We start from the raw sequence: 26,130 nt of genomic DNA, 5'->3' as shown, positions 1-26,130 counted from the left end.
AGTGGCTTTGGTGTGTTTCCTGTTAGCCTGTAAACTTCTTTAGGGCAGAGGTTATACCTGATTCATTTCTTTTTCTTAAGCATTTACTGAGTGAGTGAATACATGCATGATTGTTGAGTATAAGAGTAGACTAGTCAGTTGCTAAACTTTTTTAAAGTTCTAATACTCAAAGATTCTGTTTTTAGTGTTAGAAATTTTACTCTAAAACTAAAGTACCAATAATCTATGGCAGAATATCTAATTTATATAAGATAAATGTACACGTTTAAACACTGTAATTTGTAATCTACCTTGTCTGAATCTCATCTCTCTAATACTCTTTCTTCTCTCTCATAGATACTATTAAAATCTGTTAATACTAACGCATGCAATCTGTTGGAGCTTAGCACATTTATGCAGTACCTTCAAGATAATGAGAGGATAATGAGGTTGACTTTTAAGAGTTTGGACACAAATAATGATGGTATGTCATTATACGGTGAGCAAACATGTATAGCCAAGAATTAACCATATTTTAGTAAAGGTTTATTATTTGATATTTGGCTTCCGTGAAGTTATTAAAAATTCATTTATTTAATCCTGTCATTTGTTTGCCTGTTCTTACTTCTAAGTAATATTTTTAAGTGATGTAATTTTTATTTGCATACTCTCTTTCAAAAACAACAACTGTCAACAGAAAGCCCTTACCCTTTAAACAATATGTTTTTCCCTTTGAATAATATGAATATCTAAAAAATATTTATAACATTTTGATAAGGTTTTTACATGAAGCTCCATGTAGCAATGGTGGGTAAGCCAAATCTGGAAAGATGAGCGAAAGTTAGCTTAAGGAGGAGTGGGAAAGTGTTCCAGGCAGGGAAAATGGCTTGCTGGGAGACTGGTCACACCAGGAGAGCAGGTCATGTCTGAGGAACTGGAGGAAGACCAGTGAGGCTGAGGCTGAGAGCAAGCGGAAGTTTCAGAGATGAGGCTAAGGAGCAGGCTTGGGCAGGATCATGGAGGTCCTTGCGGCCTGTGAAGGTTTCTGTACTTGATCCGTGAGGAAATAAGGTGGGAGGCCACTGAAGACTTTTCAGTAGGAGGAGTAGCACCATCAGATTTGTGTGGAGCATGGATTGGTGTGTCTAAACTGAAATGGGATTAGTGGTGATGGGAATAAATAACTTGGGAGATGTTTACACATAGAACGGATCACATTTGGTGATTGAAATTGGTGAAGGAAAGGAGAGAGGCAAGAATAACTGGTTTGAGCAACATTGGAGGGTGGTAGTATTATTTATTGATACAGGAAATATCATATGGGCTCTCCAGTCTCTTCTTTTTATCTTGGCAAGTAAAAGAGATAATTGGGATATTAATGTCTTACGACATGCTGCAAAAATGCAGTGAATACTGCTTAACTCTTTGCCTCTGTATCTTTTCAAAACTTAATCTTTATTTTCTTTGTTCCGTTAAAGGAGTGATTGATACTTCAGAAATTATTGATGCTCTCGACTTAATAGGTATACAGATTTCTGAAAAAGAGGCAATGAAGATTCTTGAAAGGTCAGCCCTTATATGTGTGTATACATTTAAAATTTTTTTTATTTACTTTAAGACCCTTTTCATTATAATAATGACAACATTGGAAACTTGAGGGAAGCATGAGTAATAGCTTATAATTATTAAGCATCTGTTTGGTAACATTCTTCTGAGTACTTCATGTATATTATACTTTAATCCTTACAAGACTTTATAGTCAAAGTATTACTTTCCTCATTTCACAGATTAGGAAATTTTTGAATAGTGAGGTTAAGTAATTTGCCCAATGTCAACATAATCTACCACCCAAATATTAACTCATTCCTGGGATAAGGAACTATTTCATACAGGAAAATGTATAGAAAGATAAAGATAAAAATTTAGCAACCATGGCTTCACTGGATTTATCATAGTTAACATTTTGCCATATTTGGCTCAAATTTTTTTGAGTAAATAAAATATTACACATAGTTGACATTTTCAATGTATTCCTAATACTCATTTTCATCCCTGCTGCCAGAAGTAACTACTATCCTGAATGTACTATTCATTCAGACTTTTATCTCTCTATTTGTAGGCATACTCTTAAAATACATGGTATTGTTTCTCATGTTTTAAGACCTTACTTGAGTGGTGGCATACCACATATTTTTTAAAATTACTTTTTTTCTAAGCCTTCTATTTTTGAGATTTGTTGCTGCTGGTGTATGAAACTCTAGTTAATCATTTTAGCCACAGTAGGGGTCCTGTTTAATAAATATAATTCAATTCACTTATGAATTCTCCTGCTGATGGTCATTTAGGTTTAAAATTTTGTTTTGTTTTGTTACTAATACAAAACAATGCTGCAGTGAGTGTTCTTGTATACATCTCCTTGTATATTACTTACAGTAGAGTTGCTTGATTATAGGGTATGCTGACATTTAACTTTAATTGCATATACCAAAGTGTCCTTCCAAGTGGTTGTACCAATTTAGCTTCCTACTAAAAATGTATTTCTTTTCAAATATTTGATACTGTAGGCTTCTAATATTTTAATATTTTTCAAGCTAGTGAGTCAGAAATATTGTCCTGTGGTTTTAATTTAATTTGATTCAGTTTAACCCTATTCCCCATTACTAGTGAGTCTGAGTATCTTTTCATATATTTGTTGGCCATCTGGATAATTCTCTTCTGTGAATTACCTAGTCATGTCTTTTGCCTATTTTTCAGCTAGATTGGTTGTCTTTTTCTTAATGGCTTGCAGGTGTTCTTTCTAAACCCTGGATATTAATCCTGTGTTGATTATATGCATTGCAAATATCTTTTCCTAGCCTGTTGCTTACTTTTAAAATCATTTTTAGGTGTTTTTTTTGGTCATTCTGCAGTTTAATATTTTAATGTAGTCTTATTTCTCCATTTTTTCCTTTATGGATGTGCTTTTCACATCTTGAGAAATTCTTCCTTAGCCTGGGACGTAAAGATATTAATCTCTATTTCTTTTTCCTACTTTAGAGAGAGAGAGTATGCACATTCCTGCATGTGTGAGTGGGGGGAGGGGCAGAGGGAGAGAATCTCAAGTAAACTCCCTACTGAGCACGGAGCCCGGGGATATGGGGCTCTATCTAACCACCCATGAGATCATGACCTCAGCCAAAACCAAAAGTCATATGTTTCACCCATTGAGCCACCCAAGCACCCCAAGATACTAAGCTATATTTCATTAAAAAAATGTGTCTTACATTTAGTTCTTTAATTCATCTGTAATTGATATTATGGTGTGAAATAAGGATCCATTTTCTTCTTTTCCTTCCTTCCTTCCTTCCTCTCTCCCCTCTTTCTTTCTTTCTTTCTTTCTTTCTTTCTTTCTTTCTTTCTTTCTTCTTTCTTTCTTTCTCTTTCTTTCTTCTTTCTTTTTCTTTCCTTCTCTTTCCTTTTTCTTTTCTTTCTTTCTTTCTTTCTTTCTTTCTTTCTTTCTTTCTTTCTTTTCTTTTCTTTTCTTTCTTTCCTCTTCCTTCCTTTCTTTCTCATAGTTGGTTATTCTGTCATTTTTTATTAACTGGTCCCAGCCTTTTCCCACAGATTTTAAATGCTTACCTCTGTCATATTCAAATTTCCATCTGTGTATGGATGTGTTTCTGGTCTCTTTATTCTATTACATTGGTGTCTATTATACATCATTACCAAATGTCTTAATTACTATCACTTTATATATTTATTTTTCTGGTCAATGTGCGTTTTTTTTTTGTTTTTTTTGTTTTTTTTTTGTTTTTGGGGGAGAGAGAGCGGGGCAGGTGGAGGGGCAGGGGGAGAGGGACAGAGAATTTTAAGCTGGTTCCACACTTAGCATGGAGCCCAATGTGGGGCTCCAACTCAAGACCCTGAGATTATGACCTGAGCTGAAATCAAGAGTTGGATGCTTAACCAACTGAGCCACCCAGGTGCCCCTTACTATCACTTTAGAATCCATCTTGATGCCTTGACTTTCCTCATCTTCAACAGTATCTGTGCTCTTCTTGGTCCTTTGCTCTTCCGCATTAGTTTTAGAATTGACTTATTTAGTTACATACACACGTGTGCACACAGACACTCCTTTTGGAATGTTAATTGGAATTGCATTGAATTTATAAATTAATTAAGGAGAGAATTATGATGTTAAATTTACTGTTCCATGAACATTATATATATCTTTATTTATTTAAATCCTCCTTTATGTCTTTTAATGAAGTTTTATACATTCTCTAAAATGGTCTTGTATCTTTAGTTGGATTTATATACAAGTATGGTTTTTGTAACTTTTATAAGTGTATGGCTGAATTTGAGTTGTTTTCACTTCATTAGACCATTTGTGTCCATATTCATAAGCGTTGCTATACCAACAGCTAAGATGGAACATAGAATCCTTTCCATGATCTGGCTCCTGTCTTCTTCTCTAGCTGCATCATCTCTACAAATTTTCTTCTATTCTGTACTCTAGGCTGACTGAGATTCTTTCAACTTTTGAAAAACCATGGTCTTTCTATCCTCCAGACCTTATACAAACTGTTCTTTCTGCCTGGAAGACCCTTTCAAACTCCTTCACTTGAATATCTCCTACTTACTCCTTAGGTCTCAATATAGGTGTGACATTAACCTCTGAAACTTCTTTATCTTCCTGGTGTTTGCTTTTACAGCAGGTTTACAGAAGCTTGTTTGCCATACTCCCTGTTACCAGTAGACTGAAAGCTTCGTGAAGCAGGAACCAGAATATATTATCTATTATTCTGTAGTCAGTGCCTACCATAGTGTCTGGCACATACGAGTAGATCAATACATGTTTTCTGATTCATTCAATGGTATCATGAGAGCCAACAGTGGAGCATGTCATATTTAATAGAAAGAGCCAGCAACATAAATATTGAAAATCATCTGTTGGATCTGAAATTTGGGAGATTTCTGGAGATCTCAGTGAATGCATTTTCAGTAGGGAGCTTAAGAGTTGAGTCAGATTGTTATTGAGTGAATGGAAGGTGAGGATGTGGGGACTGTGATGTGGTTTACTGATTTGGGATATTTGGATAAGAAGGAGAAGACAGTCAGGCAAGTCTTTTTATTTTTATTATTATTTTTTTAAGGATAGGAGAGATTTGAGGAGAAATATTGTTGGATATGCTGTAGAGAGAGGAGATAAGTGATTGGGAGGGAATGGGACCAATGGCTTGAGAAAGAAAGAGAGAGAGAGATGGAGACAGAGACAGAGAGTCCTTCAGTAAGAGTCAACATTTCACCCTCTAGGTCTAGAGCACAGGAGGTAAGGATGAAAGTGGGTAGGGAGAAATTTATTCATTTACTCAACCAATATTTATTGAGTGCTTGACATTCATCTAGATGCTAAGGATGTAGTAGTGAAGGAAACAGGCAAAAATCCCTGCTCTTATGTAACTCAGAATAAACAAGGGAAGAAAACAGTAAACTAGATAAACAATCTATGTTAATGACAATTAGCAATAATCACCAGTAGAGCAGGGGAGGGAAACAGTCTGTGTGTGTGAGTGGTACAGGGGGCTGCAGTTTTAGACATGGTGGGTAGGGAAGATCTTGAAGGTGACGTTTGAGTAGAGGTCTGAAGAAGGTGAGAGAAGGAGCCATGATAATCTTTTGGGGGAAAAGCCTTCCAGGTAAAGGAAACAGCAAGAGCAAAGGCCTAAGTTGAGCAGTGCATTTATACGGTTGAGGCACTGAGAGGGGGCTAGTGTGTTTAGAATAGACTGAATGAGGAAGAGGATGGTAGGAGATGTTAACAGGAGTCAGAGCACATCAGATCTTGAGAGGGAAATTATAAGGACTTTGGCTTTTACTCTGTAAGTCATTGGATTGTTTTAAAACTACATGTGCCATGATTTAACTTAGGTTTTGCAGTCTCATTCTGTCTCAAGTGTTGGAAATAGTTTGTAGGCAGCAAGAGAGAAAGCAGGTAGACCAATCAGGACAGTTTTGCAATAATACAAACAAAATTTGAGGGTGGCTTGTACCAGGACAGAGGAGGATGGATTCTGGATATGTTTTGAAATGTTGATATGATTTACTTCTGGATCACATGTGGGGTAAAAAGGAAAGAAAACAGTCAAGGTTAATGCCAAGAGTTTTGACTTGAGCATCTAAATAATGGAGTGGCTATGCATTGAGACGGATAAGACTGAGAAAAGGAAGTTTGGGATGGGGTGGTTATCAGAGTCTAGGTTTGTTCTTGTTCTCTTTTAGATGCTGATCAGACATACAAGTAGCAATGCCACGTAGGCAGCCTGAAACAGGAGTCTAGAGTTCAGAGGAATACTCTGGCAGAGATTTAGGAGTTGTGGGGTTATAGATGATATTTAAAGCCATGAGACTGGAAGAGATGACCAGGGAGAGAGTATATACTCTGTGTCCTGGTATTCTTTAAAGTTAAGAGGCAGGGGATTGAGGGGGAAACCAGTAAAGAAGAGTAAGAAGGAGCAGCTAGAGAAAAGGGACAAGAACCAGGAGAATACTCTATTCTGGAAGCCAAACAGAGAAAATGTTGTAAGGAGGAGGCAGCTGTCTTTTTCAAATACTGCTGATAAACTAAATAAGATGAGGACAGAAACCAGACCACTGATTTTGCACTGTGGAGGCCATTGGTGAAGTAATGGTGGTGAAAGCCTGATGTGAGTGGGTTCAAGAGAGAATGACGAGGAGAAATTGGAGGGAGAGAAGATAGACAACTCTTTAAGAAGTATTACTACAATGTGATGAGCACTGGGTGTTATATGTGACTAATGAATCATTGAACGATACATTAAAAACTAATGATGTATTAATGTTGGCTAATTGAATTTAAATTTAAAAAAGTGTTACTGCAAAGGCAAAGAGAGATAAAAGTGATATTGGGGAAAACAAGGTCAACAGATTTTTTTTTTTTTAATGAGAATGCTTGTACACTCACGTTTTGGGGAGAAGCAGGGTGACAATGGCCTGAGATTTAATGTCTGGAATTGATTTGGTGGCTTGAGGAGATATTTGAAGGTTAGCAACAGAGGAAGCTGAGAAAGGGAGCTGACTGAGACAAGAAGTTGAACTTTTGGGAAGTTCATACTCGGCAATATATTTCACTATCTTTCTTCAAATTCTTAATTTCCTTCAGGGATTTGAGAAATTCTCTAATGGGAATTCTTTAAAATTCTTAAAATTGGCTTAATTATATTATTCCATATTAATGGAAGTTATACTTCCATGGGTATTTGGGTTTCTTATGATATTTTTATATCTGAATTTCATGTCCATAGAAAGTGGAAATTGTCTTTTAAGAGCTGAATTACCAAGAAGGTAATTTTCAGTCATCATTCTGAAGAATTACAAGATGAGGTTTATCAGATGGAAAGAAGGGAAAATGTTTAAGAAGAAATGGGAGAAGGTTGGGATGCAGGAATACCTGCATATAGTTTTGTAGTTCTTTATATTTCACAAGGCCATCGTATATAATCCCATATAATACTTTAAGGGTGCCTAGCTGGCTCTTCTGGGGGGATTGTGCAACTCTTGATCTCAGGGTTGTGAGTTTGAGCCCCATGATGGGTGTAGAGCTTACTTAAAAATAAAATCTTAAAAAAAAATACTCTAAAGCTCTATGTTGTAGAACTTACTCCCATAGAAACTGAAATTTCAAGATGTAGGATGCATTCTACGTCACAAAAGTAACAATGGACAGGGGCGCCTGGGTGGCACAGCAGTTAAAGCATCTGCCTTCGGCTCAGGGCGTGATCCTGGCGTTATGGGATCAAGCCCCACATCAGGCTCCTCCACTATGAGCCTGCTTCTTCCTCTCCCACTCCCCCTGCTTGTGTTCCCTCTCTCGCTGGCTGTCTCTATCTCTGTTAAATAAATAAAATCTTAAAAAAAAAAGTAACAATGGACAGAGCTCAACTATAACCCAGATATTCTGACTTTAAGAATATAAGATATCATTTTGATAATGCTGTTTGAAGTTTATGAATCATAATTCATATTTTAGCATATTCTTTTAAAAATATACAGCATGGATACTGATGGGTCAATGACAGTGGACTGGGACGAATGGAGGAAGTATTTTTTATTTAAACCTGCAAGAGATGTTAAGGAAGTTGCCCGTCACTGGAACTATTTTACTGTAAGTGATCTCTTCTTTAATATTTGTGTATTTTGCACCATGAGTCATGGGCATAAAAAGTAATGCATCATAAACTGTTAGAAAATTATGGGGCCAGAATGTTAGCTGTGAGGTTTTGTTGATTAAACAAGTGATGATATAGAATGTTATTTCCTTACAAATTTGTATAATGTGAAGTATCTGAAGTGACATAGAATATTTACTTCAACCAAAGTTTCAACTTGCAAAAGGCACCCATTTTTGGGAATAATTATGCACTTAACAGTTAATTACTCCTACATAGCACCATTATTCTGTATTATAGTTGCTTATTTTCTTGCCTGAAAGTAGGGACTGTGAATTGCTGATTGCTGTCACACAGCACATTCCCAATAAATATTTGTTGGATAAATGAATAAACCATAACAGGAATTCCTTTGAAAGAGCGCTAAGGTTCTAGTTTTTTCACATTCATAGGCCCTCAAAAAAAAATCCTACTTATGATTCATGTACAGCAGAGCTTATAATCTGCTCTGGGTACGACATGGGAAGGTCCAGGGTTTTTTGTTTTTTTGTGTGTGTGTTGCGGGGGGAGTTGGCAATTCTACTGTAGGTAAAGATATAAAAGGAAACTGCTTCCAAATGTGTGCTTATATTTCATATTTGTTTTGTTGGAGGTAAAGAGTCTGACTGAACATAACATGGGGATCCACTAGGTCTTCAACACTGGAGACACTTTTATGTTATTGCCAATTAAATAGTTATTTCCCTAGTAGTTTATTACCCTGTATCTCACCACAGATACCAACATTTGGTAGAACCTGATGGGTTGTTCTTTTTTTGTATTCAATCTTTGGCAAATAATTTTGAATTGAAAATTGGAATAGACTTAAAAATGGCAAATGTAAAGATTATCCTAAACGTGATAAAGATATTATTAGTTAGTTAGTTTGTTTATTTATTTATTTATTTTGGTGGGCAGCAAAGCAAGGTTTATTGAGTGATAGCAAATTGAGAGTACAAAGCTCTTAAGGAGGGAGGGGACCCAAAAGGGTTGCCCAAAATATTATTAGTTTATAACTGATAGTATTCCAAGCTAATTTATGAGTTACTTAAAATATACTGGTTGGTGAAGCACAAAATTCTAGGAAAGGCTGATATTAATTTACTGTGGAGCTGAGATGTATAAAACATTATTTAGATCTTATAAGGAGAGAACGTACTCATTTGAGATCTAATTTTAATGTTATTTATTTGTTTTGTTTTAATAGGGAATTGATATGGGAGAAAGATGGACTTTTCATGATTTAACTGATGAAGAGAGAAGCTCTGGCCTGTTATGGAAATATCTGTTGGCTGGAGGCATAGCTGGTACTTGTGCTCGAACACGCACAGCGCCATTAGAGTGTCTAAAAACCCTAATGCAGGTGTGTTACATAGTTCATGTGCATATTTCTGAGTAATGTGGATAATATTTGATGCTTTTCAAAAGAGGGGTTTCAGAGGTCTTAACCTGATTCCTTGATATTCTCATGTAGAAATTACTTCCTTGCCAATAATCTCCTAGACTCGTTTATTCAGTAGGCTGCCAGGCACTCAACTCGAGGGTGCAAAAAACAATAGTACACCCTTCTCATCCATATGCATTTTGGAGCTTAGTGATGGAGACAGATATGTAAATGAATAACTAAATACAATTTAATAATCTAGCACTAGTATTCTAGGGAGGGCAAAAATTTGGGAAGTCTCCTTTTTCTGTGGAGTAGGGGAAAAGGATAGACAGTACTTTGATTCTCTCCGTGGGTTAGAAGTTGTGACACCAAGAATCAGAGGCTGGTCAAAGAGCTGCTCTCCCTCTTTATTCCTTAGCAAATACAAGGCTCTATAGGTGGAATTCTTCAATTGTCTGAAAAGTTTGGGGTCCTAGAGCTGTTGTGGTCCCGTTGAAGATGGTGCAGGCCATGGAGGGATTGCCTGAGTGTGGCGGCCAAGTCTCTGTGGTTTTGGCTGCACAACTGAAACAGAGGTAAAGGGTTTCCATTCTTCCCATAGTTCTACTTAGGGCAGAAATTATAAGCGTATGACAACATTCAGTCGCTATCTCCTTTTATTTGTCTTGGGTCACCAAGTAAAAAATTTCTCCATAATTTTTATATAAAATATACAGAGCAAGGAGGCCTACCTGGCTGGCTGCTAGTGTTCTGTGTTTAAGGCAGGGGAGAGGGGCAGAAGTCTTCCTATCTATTGTGCATCTGTTTTTCAGTCCTATGCCTCCTTGAATTCTTGAAGTCTGAATTTCTGAATCAAGAGCTTCTTCATCTTCTCCAAAGAACAAAGCCTCAGGGGTTTTTAAGGGCAAATCGACTTCTATATGCATTCTCTTCCATAGACACTTAAATAGTAACTTTTACCTTTCTAAATCATTTATCTCTTTTCCCTTTGCTTTCCACCTCTTCTGAATCTGCTGAAATCACTAGTATACTTTTCCCTTGGAGATTAGAAGTGGGGTGACAATATGCTTTTCATTTGAACCAAGACACTTTTAAAAGTGAGAGGAGGTGCTTAATAATCATGGAGGGACAAGTTTTGGGCAAAGTATGATATATGGTCATCCTACTCACTGCCTTTTTTTTTTTTTTTTTTTTTTNTTAACTATCATTGTGGTTTTGGAGAAGGAGGACCATAAGCGTGTGGTCAATCTATCATTTTTACTGAATGTCAGTTTCTTGCATGTCTAAAAATTATTTTGTTTTGCTTTTTCCCCTTATTGGCAATTTGGCTGAGCATGGACACCAAGGCTAAAAATGCTTTCCCTCAGAACTTTCAAGGCATTACCTTATTATTTTCTAGCATCTAGTGTAACTTGAGAAATCTGATGCCACTCTGATTTTTTTGTAGATGATATGTTTTTTCTCTCTCGAAGCTTTTAGTCATGCTTCTATCCTGGGTATTCTGAAATTATACAAGGTTTTAAGTAGGTTCTTTTATCATCCATTACGTTTGACATTTGGTGGGCTCTTCCTAACTGTAAACTTATGTTTTCCCTCAGCATTAGTATATTTTATGATTTCTTTCCTAATTTTCTTTCCTCCATTTTCTTTCTCTGGGATTCTTATTAGTTGGATGTTGTGCCTTCTGGATTGACCTGCTATACATCTTATCTTTTCATAGATATATTCTATCATTATGTCATTTTACTCAACATTCTGGGAAATTTCTTCCATCTTATTTTCTTACCCTTCTGTTGAACTTCTTATTTTGGCAATCACATTTTAAATTTCCAAGAGCTCTTTTTATCCCTTCAATTGTTCCTTTTTCATAGTATATTTTTCTTGCTTTTTAAAAATTTTTATTGATTCAGTATCATCTTGATTCTTTCTGACACATTAGAGGGTCCTTTACGTTGTTTGTTTTAGTTAACTGTGGCTTCCTGAATTGTCACTATTTTCTCTGGAATTAGTTTGATTAATGTTAGTTTTAGATTTTTATGCTGCCATTCCTTCCCCATATATATGGTGATCCTTTATTGTTCTTCCATATTCAAAATAAAGGACTGGATATTTTAGGTAGCTGGTATAGATTTCTTCTGCAGTCAGTTGTGTTTTCTAGTTATGTTTCTCCTACAGAATTTTTTAAAAATTAGATATAATTGACAGACAACATATATATTAGTTTCAGGAATACAACATAATGATTCAGTATTTGTACAACTGAAAAACAATCATCGTGGGAAGTCTAGTTAACATCCATCACCACAAAGTTGCAATTTTTGTGTGTGTGTGATGAGAACATTTAAGATCTCGTCTAGTAGCAACTCAGGATTTTTGCTGTCAAAGGAGTTTACACATACTGTTTATTTGCATTCTTTCCTTGTCACCAAGAGAAACAAGCAATGATCACAAGAAGTAAGTTCTCTGTAAATCAGTTTCTTGAAAACTCCACAGCTTTTTTTGTAGCCTTGTTGTTTGTTTTGCTAGCTGTTCTTTCCCTCTATGTGTGGCAGTCTCAAGCTTCTACACTGCACCATACTTCCTCAGACTTCTCTCATCAAGCTGGGGTACTAGGAGACCCTCCCAGGCCTTGCCTTCTCCTTGAGGCCTATCACTTTTTCCTTTATATATCTTGAGGCCAAAAGTTTGTATACTCTTGGCGAATTGAATCTTTTAGCATTGTGAAGGACCCTCTAGATCTTTATAAATGCTTTTAGTTCTATTTTGCCTGACATTAATATAGCCACACTCCCTTCTTCTGTTTAGGGTTTGTGGCATATATTCATTGTTATTCTTTTACTTTTAAACCTTCTGTACTTGTGTGTTTTAGATAAGCCAGTTAAAGCAGCATATGTTTGGGTTTTATTACATTTTTAATTGGAAGTTCTATTCCATTTACAGTTAATGTATGTATTGATATTTTCATTTAAACCCACCATCTTATTTCATGCTTTCTATTTACCCTGCATGTTTTAAAATCCTCCTTCCTTTCTTGCCTTCTGTTGTATTTAAAAAAATCATTCTGCTTTCCCCCCCTCCATTAGTTTTGTTGTTGTTTTCTAAAATATTACTTGTAGTGGTAATTTGCGGACAAGGATGATGACATCCAACTTCAGACTAGATTTCTGTTTGTTTCTGTCAGGTGCCTGGGAGTGCTGTCAATCTGGGATCACTTTAATTCAAGTTCGAGTCTTGAAGTTCCTTGGACCACCCAGGTGATACAAAGCCATGCTGCAAGTCCTTGCAGTGGCTGGTTTCTACTGGTGTACACTTACCATGAGGGTATAGCCCTGCAAGTCCACATTTAAAGTGGAGGTGGTATGTGAGAGACTTATACCTTTGGTGGGCCCTGGGATTTATATTTTGTTCTTTGTTAATCCTGTGAGGCTATCAAAACAACTTAATTTCACAACTGTTTCTTCTGCATTCAGAAATACATTTGAATGCTAATCTTACTTTTCTGTGTTATCTCCTACATATTGGCCCTGTAATATGTCTCTGTCTTGTTAGCTCATGGATACCTTTAAGAAAACTTTAAGAAATATATATTTCATCAGCTTTTTTCAGTTGTCCTTAGTAGGAAGTTCATTCCTAATTACTAGTTTGTTGTTACCACAAGTGGAATTCTAAACATATTTTAAGGTTTCTGATACGTTGTCAAACTTCCTTCTAGGAAGATAATACCAACTTGCACTTTTCCTAGCAATGTGTGATATTACCTGCTTCCCTGTATCCTCACCAACAATAATATTATTTTATAAAAGATTTTGCTGGCAAGAGAGACAATAATCAGAATTTCTAGAAGGATCTAAATACTGGAATGAATCCTCTCATATTTTTACCTTACTAATGGCATTTTTAACAACATTGGAGAGAGTTGAAGTATATCCTTTTCAAAACTATCAAGGTTGTTAATATTACATTCTGTTCTACAATCATATTGACATCCTCAAAGTTTTGTCAATGGGGTGATTTTAAATGTTTAAAATTAAAAAATACCATTTACATTCTTATGATGATATAAATATTATTTATTGTAAAGCCAACTGGTGTGTTAGAACTATATTTCTTTCGCTATGGATCTAGTGCCATACCTCCTCGAGGTAGATTGTTTGCAAAGATAGATTCCATAATTCTTCCCACCTTTGCAATGACTTTGCTACTCCTCCCATCAAGAGGTGGAGTTAATTTCACCATCCCTTGAATCGGGGCCAGCTTTGTCCAGGGATGTTGTGTGACTTGGAAGCTTAGACTTCAAGAGGTCTTGCAATTTTTGCTCATGCTGGCTTAAGTGCCCTAAGACCATCCATAATAGAAGTTTGGACTAACCTACTTGAAAATAAGAAACCACATGGAGAGAGAGATGCTCAGCTAACAGCACCAACACCAGCCATATGCCTGAAGCCATCTTGGACTATCCAGCCCCTGCCAAACTGCCAGATGACTATTGCTACACAAATAACCACAGGGAAGAATAGCAGAACCACTCGCTGAGCCCAGTCCAATTGCTAATCCATAGAATCACCAGCAAATGAAATGTTTGTTGTTTCAAGCCACTGAGTTTTTTAGGGTGCTTTGTTACATAACAATAGCTAACTGATACACCATTTTATGTTACTCAAAGGAGAATATTTGCAAAAACCCAAATCACATCATTACATAACTTATAGGAGGAGTGATTTTAAAAATATTTAACAATCTGTGTAGATGAAAGAATGTCAGAGAGTCTGCAGTACCAATAAAGATGAGGGTATGTGGGGTCACTTTTGGAGTGCACTGGCTGATGGTGGACTGTCATAGCCTCTGGGGTCAAATGGGTGCCTAGCATTTGCTTGTCAAGGTGCAAATGCCATAAACAGTGGTACTGTCTCTCCTGTCTTGGTCTGGACTTGTTCTTAACAAAGAGGCCCAGGGGTGACACAAGAGAAGACAGGCATATAGACTGGTTGGTTGTCACTGGGGCAGGTACCTCTTCAAAGTGGAGCCCACCTGGGACTCTTTGGAGCCAGAGTGGCTGCTGTTGTAGGTGGTAGGTATACAAGGGCTTAGCTTAGTGATTGTGAATCAGCCAGTGCAGAATTATTTCCTTATTTTATATATTGGCTGACTATCAGGCCTCCTATACAGATTTATTGTATATTTAAAGCAGACATATTTATTATTGTGGCTGTATAATACAGCTATCATTTTGAGTTTAAATGTCTGTTTCTCTTCAATAAATAGTTGGTAATGGTCTTAGCTGCAACTGACTTGGTGATTATCCTCATTCTGGTTCTTTTTCAAAATTAAAAAATAAATTTGTCAGTTTTCCCCCTCTTTTCTTCTTCATGTATGTATTATAGGGATCCTGCTGATTTCCTCCATGCTTATTAAATATTCAACTATTTCACCGCAAGGGCTGCCTGCCCAGGTCCCCTAAAAACAAATAGCTCTTTATTTATTTTTACACTTTTATTAAGTAACCTCTATCCCCCAACACAGGGCTTGAACTCACAACCCTGAGATCAAGAGTCTCATGCTCCACTGACTGAGCCAGACAGGCACTCCCCCAAATTGCTCTTTAATACCTCTTATTTTAAAACCACTTTTGCATCTTCTCTTACTGGACTATATTTGTTGAATTTGTCCTTTCTTCCTTCAGTTATCTTCACTCATGTGCTGAATCACATTGTTCTGGGCTTAATTTTTCTTTTGCTCTATGCAATATATCCAATACATAGGCCATATTCTCTTATGTTCTCTCAAGGCTAAATTGGGTATTTGTTTTCCAATGTATGCCCCGGAGAAAGGTCTCAGGTCTTTTGGCCACAAAATTAGTTGGATTCCATTTTTCCTCTGCTCACACTGACCATACTGATCATACTTGTTAGAGGCCTCATAGCCCCTTGTTAGCAATAAATCCTCTGAGTGTCAGTAGTCTTAACTTCTCAGGAATGTTATTTCCCTGATTCTTCTGTTTGCGTTTATATCTCCCATCTTTTCATGATGGGAGAACCATTTGTCCATCCGCCTGAGGAATAGGAAACAAAGCAACCATGTCTATGGCATGTTTATCCATGTCCCATGTGTAAAGTGTCCCCCTTCATAAGCTATAGTGCAGGGATCAAAATAAACATGCTTCCTAACCTGTCTAATCACCAGAACAGCTGCTGTTTCCCCAATAAGAGAGACTTTCACTATCCAGGGTACTTTAATTCTTTCCTGCCCACCACATAAAAATTACAATATGCAGTTTTCAAAGTTCTCCAAATCATATTGTCGGTTTTCAAAATTCTTCCTTTCCTTTTCAAGGCTCAGAGTTTAGAAGCAAAGAACGTGAGGATAATAAACCGTTTAAGAGAGATGGTCAAAGAGGGTGGAGTCATTTCTCTATGGAGAGGAAATGGTGTGAATGTTCTCAAGATTGCGCCTGAAACAGCTGTTAAGGTCTGGTCATATGAACAGGTAAAGCCATACTGCCTATGACATTTATTTACAAAGAAAAGTTATTCAATTTTATTTTTTAAAAATTGCTTCAGATTATTATAAAACAAAGGGAGACAATTACTTATATTGAAATGTTATTTTAATATTATTATTTTATTTTATTTTTAATTATTTTTTAGCTTTATTTATTTATTTGAGAGAGAGAGAACGCCAACATGAGCAGGGAGAGGGGCAGAAGGAGAGGGAGAGAATCTCTAGCAGACTCCATGCTGAGTGCAAAGCCTGATATGGGGCTGGATCCCATGACCCTGAGGTCATGACCTGAGTCGAAACCAAGAGTTGGACACTTAACCAACTGAGCCACCCAGGCACCCCGTTATTATTATTTTAAAATTATGCTGTTTTTAAAAGAAAATTCCTTCTTTTAATATTTCCTCAATAAAAGTTAGTTTAAATAATTGATTTGGGCATCTACATGGAAACTTCACAAGAGTATACTAAATTCACTGAATTCCAACAGGAATATGGTTGAACCAAGGGAGAAAAAATGAAACAATGGGACAGAGTCGGGCTTTAGAGACCACAGACTTGTATTTGCCCCATTCTAGCTGTGTGAACTTGGATAAGTTTCCATAACATCTCTGAACTTCAGTTGGCTCATCTGTAAAATATAGAAAATAGTATCTATTTTGCAAGTAGCTTGGCACATCATAAGCATTCAAGAAACAGTGGTCCCAAGTATTACATAAAGCATAATGTAGGATACTGTGGGTAAGTTCTACAGAGGGTCTCAAAATAGGTTGAGGGGCTAGGGATGGCCTCATCAAGGAGGTAACATTTAGGTTGAAACCCAAAGGGTAAGTGGAAAATTTCCAGTTGAAAGATAGAGAAAAGAATATTCTACCCAGAGTGAACAATGTGTTCAAAGCCCTGGAAGCAAAAGAGCAAGGTGTGTTTGAGGTGTTAAAAGAAGCTCCCTAAGGCTAGAGTGGTGGTTAAAGAGGTGGCTGAGGAGGCAGACAGACAAAGGGAAGAGAGGCAAAAGCATATGCAGGGAGAATGGTTGGGACAATATGCAGTAATCCAGGTGAGAGATGAGAGGGATGTCAGTGGAGAGAGACAAGTGTACAGATTCTGCAGATATTTAAGATGTGGATAAGATTTTGTTATAATTGTTTGTGGAGTGTAAAAGAGAGGGAGATGTCACTCTGGGGGTTCAACTGGGGCCATTTATCATGATGGGGAACACTTGGGCAGGACTGCCATGTCAAAAATCCTCAAGGGCACCATTTGCAGTATATTTTTGGGCGGCAGGATGTGTGTGTGTGTGTGTATTTAGTTTTGGGCATGTGGACCTTGAGGTGTCCATATTAGTTAGGAATCTTTAAGTCATAAATAACAAGAAGCGTGACTCAAACTGGCTTCCATAATAAATGGAATTTATTTTCTCACATTTAGAAATAGGGTGGACTTCTGCTGAAGCTTTATTTATCAGATCAACAGTGTCAGCAAAGACTCCACACCATCCCCATCTATTCTCTCTGACTTCCACTGAGTTCTTTATCCTAAGACTTACTCTTTTTGTGATTGAAAGATGACTGCCAGAGGCTTTCAGGGTGTAGTAGGAAGAGAGCTAACTCTTCATGTAGTTCTCTCAGAAGAGCAAGGAAGCTTCTTTTGGGAAGTCTTCCTAAAACATTTCCTTGGGTCTCACTGGTTCAGATTGTGTCATTTATCAATCCTTGAACTAATCAATATTTCAGAGTGATAGAATGTACTGATTGTCTTAGAACAACAAGCTAAAATACAGACCAAAATAAAGGCCAAGGAAATATTCTACAGAAAATCTATTCTTTAAGGAAAATTTTACTATCGTTATGCAGTAACAATGACAGCTCCCACAGTTTCCATGCGGAAGCATGTTGCACGTCTGCATTATTGTATTTAATCTTCACAAAAATCCTGCAAAGTAGGGACTGCAGATATAATCGTGACCAGTATGGACAAGGCACTTAACTTCATTTTCCAGATGAAAAAACTGAGTTATAGAGAAGTTAGATAATTTATCCTGGATTACTCAGTAAGTGACCTGGCCAAGATTGTTTGTGATATCATGTTGCTTCGTTAAAATTGGATAGGGTTGCCACCGAACTTACTGCATAAGGTGTTTAGTTGTTTCCATCTCATTGGTTCCCATTCCATTATAATAATTTCTTATCATAATCAACACTTGTTGAGTGTCTGCTAGATACCAGATCTTATTCTAGGCAAAAAGACATACAAGCTGAAGTCTCTACCCTTAAGTTTGGGGCCTCCTATCTAAAGGGCATAACTGTATTTAGGTCCTTGGTAATGTGCATTATGATTTTTAACAGGTGTTCATCGATATTAAATAAGTTTGTATGCCCTCTGGGACTTCTGAGTATTAACATACCTTTGAACTCTATTAATACAGTATAAGAAGTTTCTTTCTTCTGAAGGAGCCAAATTAAAAACTTTTGAGCAATTTGCTTCTGCTTCTTTGGCTGGTGCTACTGCACAATCTCTTATTTACCCCTTGGAGGTAAGTGCTGTTGAAAGAAAATGATGTAATTGCTAATTTTAATGAAAATTATGGCTATTTTTTTCAAATGAGCCAGAATCCTCTTACAATTAGTAGTAATTACATTGAGTAGGGAAAACTCAATGTAATTGAGTTTAGATGCTGTGGCATCTAAACTGGCATTTCGATTACTGTTCCATTTTTTTTCATTTTCCCTTCTGTATGAACATTAAAATCGGCTTGCCAAGTTTCTTTAAAAACAAAAAACAAAACCAGCTGGGATTTTTGACGAACTGTACTGAAAGAATTTTGGGAAGAAATGACAATTGTAACACTGAATCTTTTTGTCCAGGAAGGAGGTATCGCTCTCTCTCTCTTTAAATCTTTTTTATATTCTTTGCCAAGGTTTATAATTTTCTCATAGAGGTTTTACACATTATGAGGCTTTCATATTAGTGTACCTTTGTGATATTTGTTACTATTAAGTATTCCATTATATTTTGCTAATGTTTATTGCTAGTATATATGAAAACTCTTGGATTTTAACTCCCATCCAACCACTCTACATTACCCTTATTAATTCTTATAATTTGGAATCTTTTCAGGTTTTTCTCTTAATCATTGTTTTTCTGAAATTTCACCATGACATGTACAGATTTGGATTCTTTTCTTCATAGTAGTTAATTTTTTTTCAGTGAAAAAGTTGGCATTTTTGTAGTCCTGGGAAATTTTTACTGTTAAATTTTGGATTACATTTTTCTTTCTTTTTTTTAAAGTAGGCGCCATGCCCAGCACGGAGCCCAACATGGGGCTCAAACTCACGATCCTGAGATCAAGACCTGAGCAGAGATCAAGAGTCTGCTAACCGACTGAGCCACCCAGGATTATATTTTTCTATTTGATCTTTCTATACTCTCCTTCTGTAACTCTTCTTAATTCGTTAATTATTCCAGTATAATTAACATACAGTGTTATATTACTTTCAGGTGTACAATATAGAGATTCAACAATTCTATACATTGCAATGCTCATCATAATAAGTGCACTTTTAATCCCCATTACCTATTTTACCCATTGCCCCAACCACTTTCCCTGTGATAACCATCAGTTTGTTCTCTATATTGAAGACTTTTTCCATTTGTCTCTTTTTTTCTATGTTTGTTTTGTTTCTTAAATTCTGCATATGAGTGAAATCATTTGGTATTTGTCTTTCTCTGACTGATTTATTTCGCTTAGCATTAAACCCTCTAGATTCATCCATGTTGCAAATGGCGAGATTTCATTCTTTTCTATGGCAGAGTAATATTCTATTGTATATATATATACCACTTCTTTTTTTCTCCCTTTTTCAATTTTTTATTTGAATTCTAGTTAGTTAACATAGAGTTACAGCACTTCTTCTTTATTCATTCACCTATCTATGGACACTTGGGCTGCTTTCATAATTTGGCTATTGTAAATAATGCTGCAATAAACATAGGGGTGCATATATCTTTTCAAATTAGTGTTTTTGTATTCTTTGGGTTAATACCCAGTAGTGGAATTACTGGATCATATAGTAGTTTTATTTTTAATTTTTTGAGGCACCTCCATACTGTTTTCCACAGTCGCTACACCAGTTTGCATTCCCAGCAAAGGTGCACAACGGTTCCTTTCTCTCCATATCCTCGCCAATAATTGTTGTTTCTTGTGTTTTTGATTTTAGCCATTCTGACAGATGTTTGGTGATATCTCATTGTGGTTTTGATTTGCATTTCCTTTATGATTAGCGGTGTTGAGCATCTTTTCATGTGTCTTTTGACCATCTGTATGTCTTCTTTGGAGAAATGTCCATTCAGGTCTTCTCCCACTTTTAAATTGGATTATTTGGGTTTGCGTGTGTGTGTGTGTGTGTGTGTGTGTGTGTGTGTGTGTGTTGATTTGTATGTGTTTTTTATATATTTGGATACTTACCCCTTATTGGCTATGTCATGTGCAAATATCTTCTCCCATTCAGTAGGTTGTCTTTTAGTTTTGTTGATTGTTTCCTTTGCTGTGCAGAAGCTTTTTATTTTGATGTAGTCCTAATAGTTTACTTTTGCTGTTGTCTCCCTTGCCTCAGGAGACACATCTAGAAAAAAGTTGCTATGGCCAATGTCAGAGAAATTACGGCCAGTGCTCTCTTCTAGGATTTTTATGGTTTAGGTTTCACATTTAGATCCTTAATCTATTATGAGTTTATTTTTGTGTATGTTTTAAGAAAGTGGTCCAATTTCATTTTTTGCATGTAGCTGTCCTGTTCTTCCAAAACCATTAACTGAAGAGACTGTCTTTTTCCCATTGCATATTCTTGCCTCCTTTGTTGAACATTAATTGACCACATAATTGTGGGTTTATTTATGGGCTTTCTATTCTGTTCTATTGACCTATGTGTCCACTTTTGTGTCAGTACCATACTGTTTTGATTACTACAGCTTTGTAATATATCTTGAAATCTGGGATTGTGATACCTTCAGTTTTGTTCTTCTTTTTCAAGATTGCTTCAGCTATTTGAGGTCTCTTGTGGTTCCATACAAATTTTAAGATTATTTGTTCTGGTTCTGTGAAAAATGCTGTTGGTATTTTGATAGGGATTGCATTTAGTCTGTTGATTGCTTTGTGTAGCATGGACATTTTGATAATTTTTTTTCTCCCAATCCATGAGCATGGAATATCTTTCCATTTGTTTATATCATCTTCAATTTCTTTCATCAAGGTTTTATAGTTTTTGAACAATACAGGTCTTTCACCTCCTAGTTATTTTATTATTTTTGGTGCAGTTGTAAATGGGATTGTTTTCTTAATTTCTCTTTCTGCTACTTCATTATTAATGCATAGGAATGCAACATATTTCTGTAATTGATTTTGTGTCCTGGAACTTTACTGATTCACTTATCAGTTCTGGTAGCTTTTTGGTGGTGTCTTTATGGTTTTCTGTATATAGTATCATGTCATCTGCAAATAGTGAAAGTTTTACTTCTTCCTTACACACTTTGGATGCCTTTTATTTCTTTTCTTATCTGATTGCTCTGGCTAGGATTTCCGATACTATGTTGAATAAAAATGGTGAGAGTGACATCCTAGTGTTGTTCCTGATCTTAGTGGAAAAGCCCTCAGTTTTTCACCATTGAGTATAATTTTAGTATAAGTTTTATATATGGCCTTTGTTATGTTGAGATATGTTCCCTCTAAACCTACTTTGTTGAGAGTTTTTATCATGAATGCATATTGTATTTTGTCAAATTCTTTTTCTGCATCTATTGAAATGATCATTTGGTTTTTAAATCCTTTCTCTTGTTGATGTGATGTATCACACTGATTGATTTACAAGTATTGAACCATGCTTGCTTCCCCGGAATAAATTCCACTTATCATGGTAAATGACTTTTTTTATGTATTGCTGGATTCAGTTTGCTAATATTTGGTTGATGATTTTGCATCTATGCTCATCAGAGATATAGGCCTGTAGTTCACTTTTTTGTACTGTGTTTGTCTGGTTTTGATAACAGGGTAATGTAGGCCTCACAGAATTAATTTGGAAGTTTTCCTTCCTTTTCTATTATTTGGAATAGTTTGAGAAGAATAGGTATTAATTCTTCTTTAAATCTTTGGCAGAATTCACTTGTGAAGCTATCTGGTCCCGGACTTTTGTTTGTTGGGAGTTTTTTGATTACTGACTCAATTTCATTGCTGATAATTGGTCTGTTCAAATTTTCTATTTCTTCTTGATTCAGTATTGGGAGGTTATATGTTTCTAGGAGTTTATCCATTTCTTCTAGGTTGTCTAATTTATTGGCATATACTTGCTCATAGTCTTCTCTTATAATTGTTCGTGTTTCTGTTGTGTTGGTTCTTATATCTCCTCTTTCATTTTTGATATTTTTATTTAAGCTCTCTCTCCTTTTTTTTGGGGGGGGGATAAGTCTGCCTAAAGGTTTATCAATTCTGTTGATCTTTTCAAAGAACCAGTTCCTGATTTCACTGAACTGTTCCATTATTTCTTTAGTTTCTGTTTTGTTTATTTCTGCTCTAATCTTTATTATTTCCTTCCTACTACTGGTTTTAGGTTTTGTTATTCTTTTTTTTAAATTTATTTTTATTTTTTAATTTTTAATTATTTATTTTTTTAAATAATATTTATTTTGTTATATTAGTCACCATACAGTACATCCCCAGTTCTTGATGCAATGTTCCATGATTCATTACTTGCATATAACACCCAGTGCACCATGCAATATGTGCCCTCCTTAATACCCATCACCGGCCTATCCCATCCCATTCCCCCCCGCCCCCGCCCTGAAGCCCTCAGTTTGTTTTTGTTTGTNCCCATTCCCCCCCGCCCCCGCCCTGAAGCCCTCAGTTTGTTTTTGTTTGTTGTTCTTTTTCTAGCACCTGTAGGTGTAAGGTTAGGTTGTTTATTTGACATTTTTCTTGCTTGTTGAGGTAGGCCTGTATATTTATAAAATTCCCTCTTAGAATAGCTTTTGCTGCATCCCAGAGATTTTGGACCAATGTATATTCATTTTCATTTGTCTCTATGTATTTTTTTTATTTCCTCCTTATTTTCCTGGTTGACCCATTCATTGTTTTGTAGCGTTATTTTGTTTAACCACCATGTTCTTTCCAGATTTTTTCTTGTGGTTGATTTCTGGTTTGAAACTAGATCTAGTTTCTGACCACTAGTGCTATGGTCGGAAAAGATGTATGGTATGTCTTTGATCTTTTTGAATTTGTTGAGCCTTGTTTTGGGCCTAATCTATTTTGGAGAATGTTTCATGTGCCCTTGAAGAGGATGTGTATTCTGCTGTTTTAGGATGGAATGTTCTGAATATATCTGTTAGATCCATCTAGTCCAATGTGTCATTCAAAGCCACTGTTCCCTTATTGATTTTCTGTTTGGATAATCTATCCATTGATATAAGTGGGATGCTAAAGTCCCCTATATTATTGTATAACTATTGATTACTTCTTTTATGTTTATTATTAGCTGTTTTATGTATTTGGGTGCTCCCATGTTGGGTGCATAAATATGTACAATTGTGGTATCTTCTTGTAGGATTATTCCCCTTATTATTACATGGTGTTTTTCTTTGTTCCTTATTACAGTCTTTGTTTTAAGGTCTATTTTGTCCAATATAAATATTGCTAACCCTGGGTTTCTTTTTGCTTCCATTTGCATGATAAATGTTTTTCCATCCCTTTATTTTCAATCTGCATGTGTCTTTAGGTCTGAATTGAGTCTCTTGTAATCAGCAAAAAGATGGCTCTTCCTTTCTTATCCATTCCATAGCCTGTGGGTATTTTTTTTTCTTTTTTGATTGGAGCAGTTAGTCCATTTCCATTTAAAGTAATTATTGATAGGTAAGAACTTATTGTCATTTTGTTACTTGTTTTATGACTGTTTTTGTAGTTCTACTCTCTTCTCTTGCTCTCGTCTCATGGTTTTGTTTGGTTTCTCTAGTGATATATTTGGACTCCTTTCTCTTTATTTTTGGCTTATCTATTACTGGTTTTTGATTAGGGGTTAAGTAGGTTTGTATATAACATCTTCTTTTTTTTAAATGTTTTTTTATTATATTATGTTAGTCGCCATACAGTACATCCCTGGTTTCTGATGCAAAGTTCGATGATTCATTAGTTGCGTATAACACCCAGTGCACCATGCAATACGTGCCCTCCTTACTACCCATCACCAGTCTATCCCATTCCCCCACCCCCTCCCCTCTGAAGCCCTCAGTTTGTTTCCCAGAGTCCATAGTCTCTCATGTTTCATTCCCCCTTCTGATTACCCCCCTTTTCTTTATCCCTTTCTTCCCCTACCGATCTTCCTAGTTCTTATGTTCCATAGATGAGAGAAATCATATGATAATTGTCTTTCTCTGCTTGACTTATTTCACTTAGCATTATCTCCTCCAGTGCCGTCCATGTTGCAGCAAATGTTGAGAATTCGTTCTTTCTGATAGCTGAGTAATATTCCATTGTATATATGGACCACAGCTTCTTAATCCAGTCATCTGTTGAAGGGCATCTCGGCTCCTTCCATGATTTGGCTATTGTGGACAATGCAGCTATGAACATTGGGGTGCATATGGCCCTTCTCTTTACTACGTCTGTATCTTTGGGGTAAACACCCAGTAGTGCAATGGCTGGGTCATAGGGTAGTTCAATTTTTAACTTTTTAAGGGACCTCCACACTGTTTTCCAGAGTGGCTGTACCAACTTGCATTCCCACCAACAATGTAGGAGGGATCCCCTTTCTCCACATCCTCTCCAACAATTGTTGTTTCTTGCCTTGTCTATCTTTGCCATTCTAACTGGCGTAAGGTGGTATCTCAGTGTGGTTTTGATTTGAATTTCCCTGATGGCTAATGATTTTGAACATTTTTTCATGTGTCTGTTAGCCATTTGTATGTCTTCATTGGAAAAGTGTCTGTTCATATCTTCTGCCCATTTTATGATTTGTTTATTTGTTTCTCGTGTATTGAGTTTGAGAAGTTCTTTGTAGATCTTGGATACCAGTCTTTTATCTGTAGCATCATTTTCAAATATATTCTCCCATTCCGTGGGCTGCCTCTTAGTTTTTTTGACTGTTTCCTTGGCTGTGCAGAGGTTTTTATCTTGATGTAGTCCCACATGTTCATTTTATCTTTTGTTTCTCTTGCCTTTGGAGATGTGTCATTAAAAAGGTTGCTTTGGCCGATGTCGAAAAGGTTGTTGCCTATGTTCTCCTCTAGGATTTTGATGGATTCCTGTCTCACATCGAGGTCTTTCATCCATTTGGAGTTTATTTTTGTGTATGGTGTGAGAGAGTGGTCAAGTTTCATTCTTTTGCATGTAGCTGTCTTCTGCATAAAGCAGTCTATATTATGTTGATGGTCCCTTAAGTTTGCATCCTTTCTTTCTCTCCCTCTCATGCTTTAGGTATATGGTTTCATACCTAACATCATTGTGTGTGTTTGTGTGTGTGTGTGTGTGTGTGTGTGTATCCCTTGGCTGATTGTTACAGATATATTTACTTTTACTGCTTTTGTCTGTCTTGTTTTTCATGCTCCTGCTTATGGTCTTTCCTTTCCAGTCAAGGAGTCCCCTTTAACTTTTCTTGTAAGGCTGGTTTAGAGGTGATGAATTTCTTTAACCTTTTTCTAGGAAACTCTTAATCTTTCCTTTTGTTCTGAATGATAACCTTGCTGGATTGAGTACTCTTGTGTGCAGGTTTTTTTCTTTCAGCACTCTGAGTATATAATACCACTCCGTTATGGCCTGCAAAGGTTCTGCTGACAAATCAGCTGATAGCCTTATGGGGTTTCCCTTGTGTGTAACTGTTTTCTGCTCTCTTGCTGCTTTTAAAATTCTTTTTTTTAATCACTATTTTCCCATTTTAATTACTATGTGTCTTGGTGTGGACCTCCTTTGGTTGATTTTGTTAGGTCTCTCTGTGCCTCCTGGATCTGGATTTCTGTTTCCTTCCCCCAATTCAGGAAGTTTTCAGCCATTATTTCTTCAAGTAAATTTTGTGCCCCCTTTCTCTCTCT

At 36.4% G+C, this 26,130-nt stretch overlaps 1 protein-coding gene across 1 annotated transcript in view; it reads left to right on the top strand.

The window, feature by feature from the left end:
• LOC100469544 (calcium-binding mitochondrial carrier protein SCaMC-1) overlaps positions 1-26,130 on the top strand; it is a 52,213-nt gene that overhangs the window by 4,031 nt on the left and 22,052 nt on the right. The window contains exons 2-7 of the mRNA XM_019809937.2: positions 337-463; positions 1,458-1,545; positions 8,032-8,143; positions 9,394-9,551; positions 15,912-16,056; positions 18,494-18,601. Of these exons, the coding sequence (XP_019665496.2) occupies positions 337-463; positions 1,458-1,545; positions 8,032-8,143; positions 9,394-9,551; positions 15,912-16,056; positions 18,494-18,601 (738 nt within the window). The remainder of the gene's footprint in view (positions 1-336; positions 464-1,457; positions 1,546-8,031; positions 8,144-9,393; positions 9,552-15,911; positions 16,057-18,493; positions 18,602-26,130) is intronic.

This window comes from Ailuropoda melanoleuca, chromosome 2, assembly GCF_002007445.2.
Source record: "Ailuropoda melanoleuca isolate Jingjing chromosome 2, ASM200744v2, whole genome shotgun sequence".
NCBI classification, from domain to species: Eukaryota; Metazoa; Chordata; class Mammalia; order Carnivora; family Ursidae; genus Ailuropoda; species Ailuropoda melanoleuca.
Note: the sequence above shows the minus strand (reverse complement) of the source record. Positions and strands in the feature narration are given on the sequence as shown.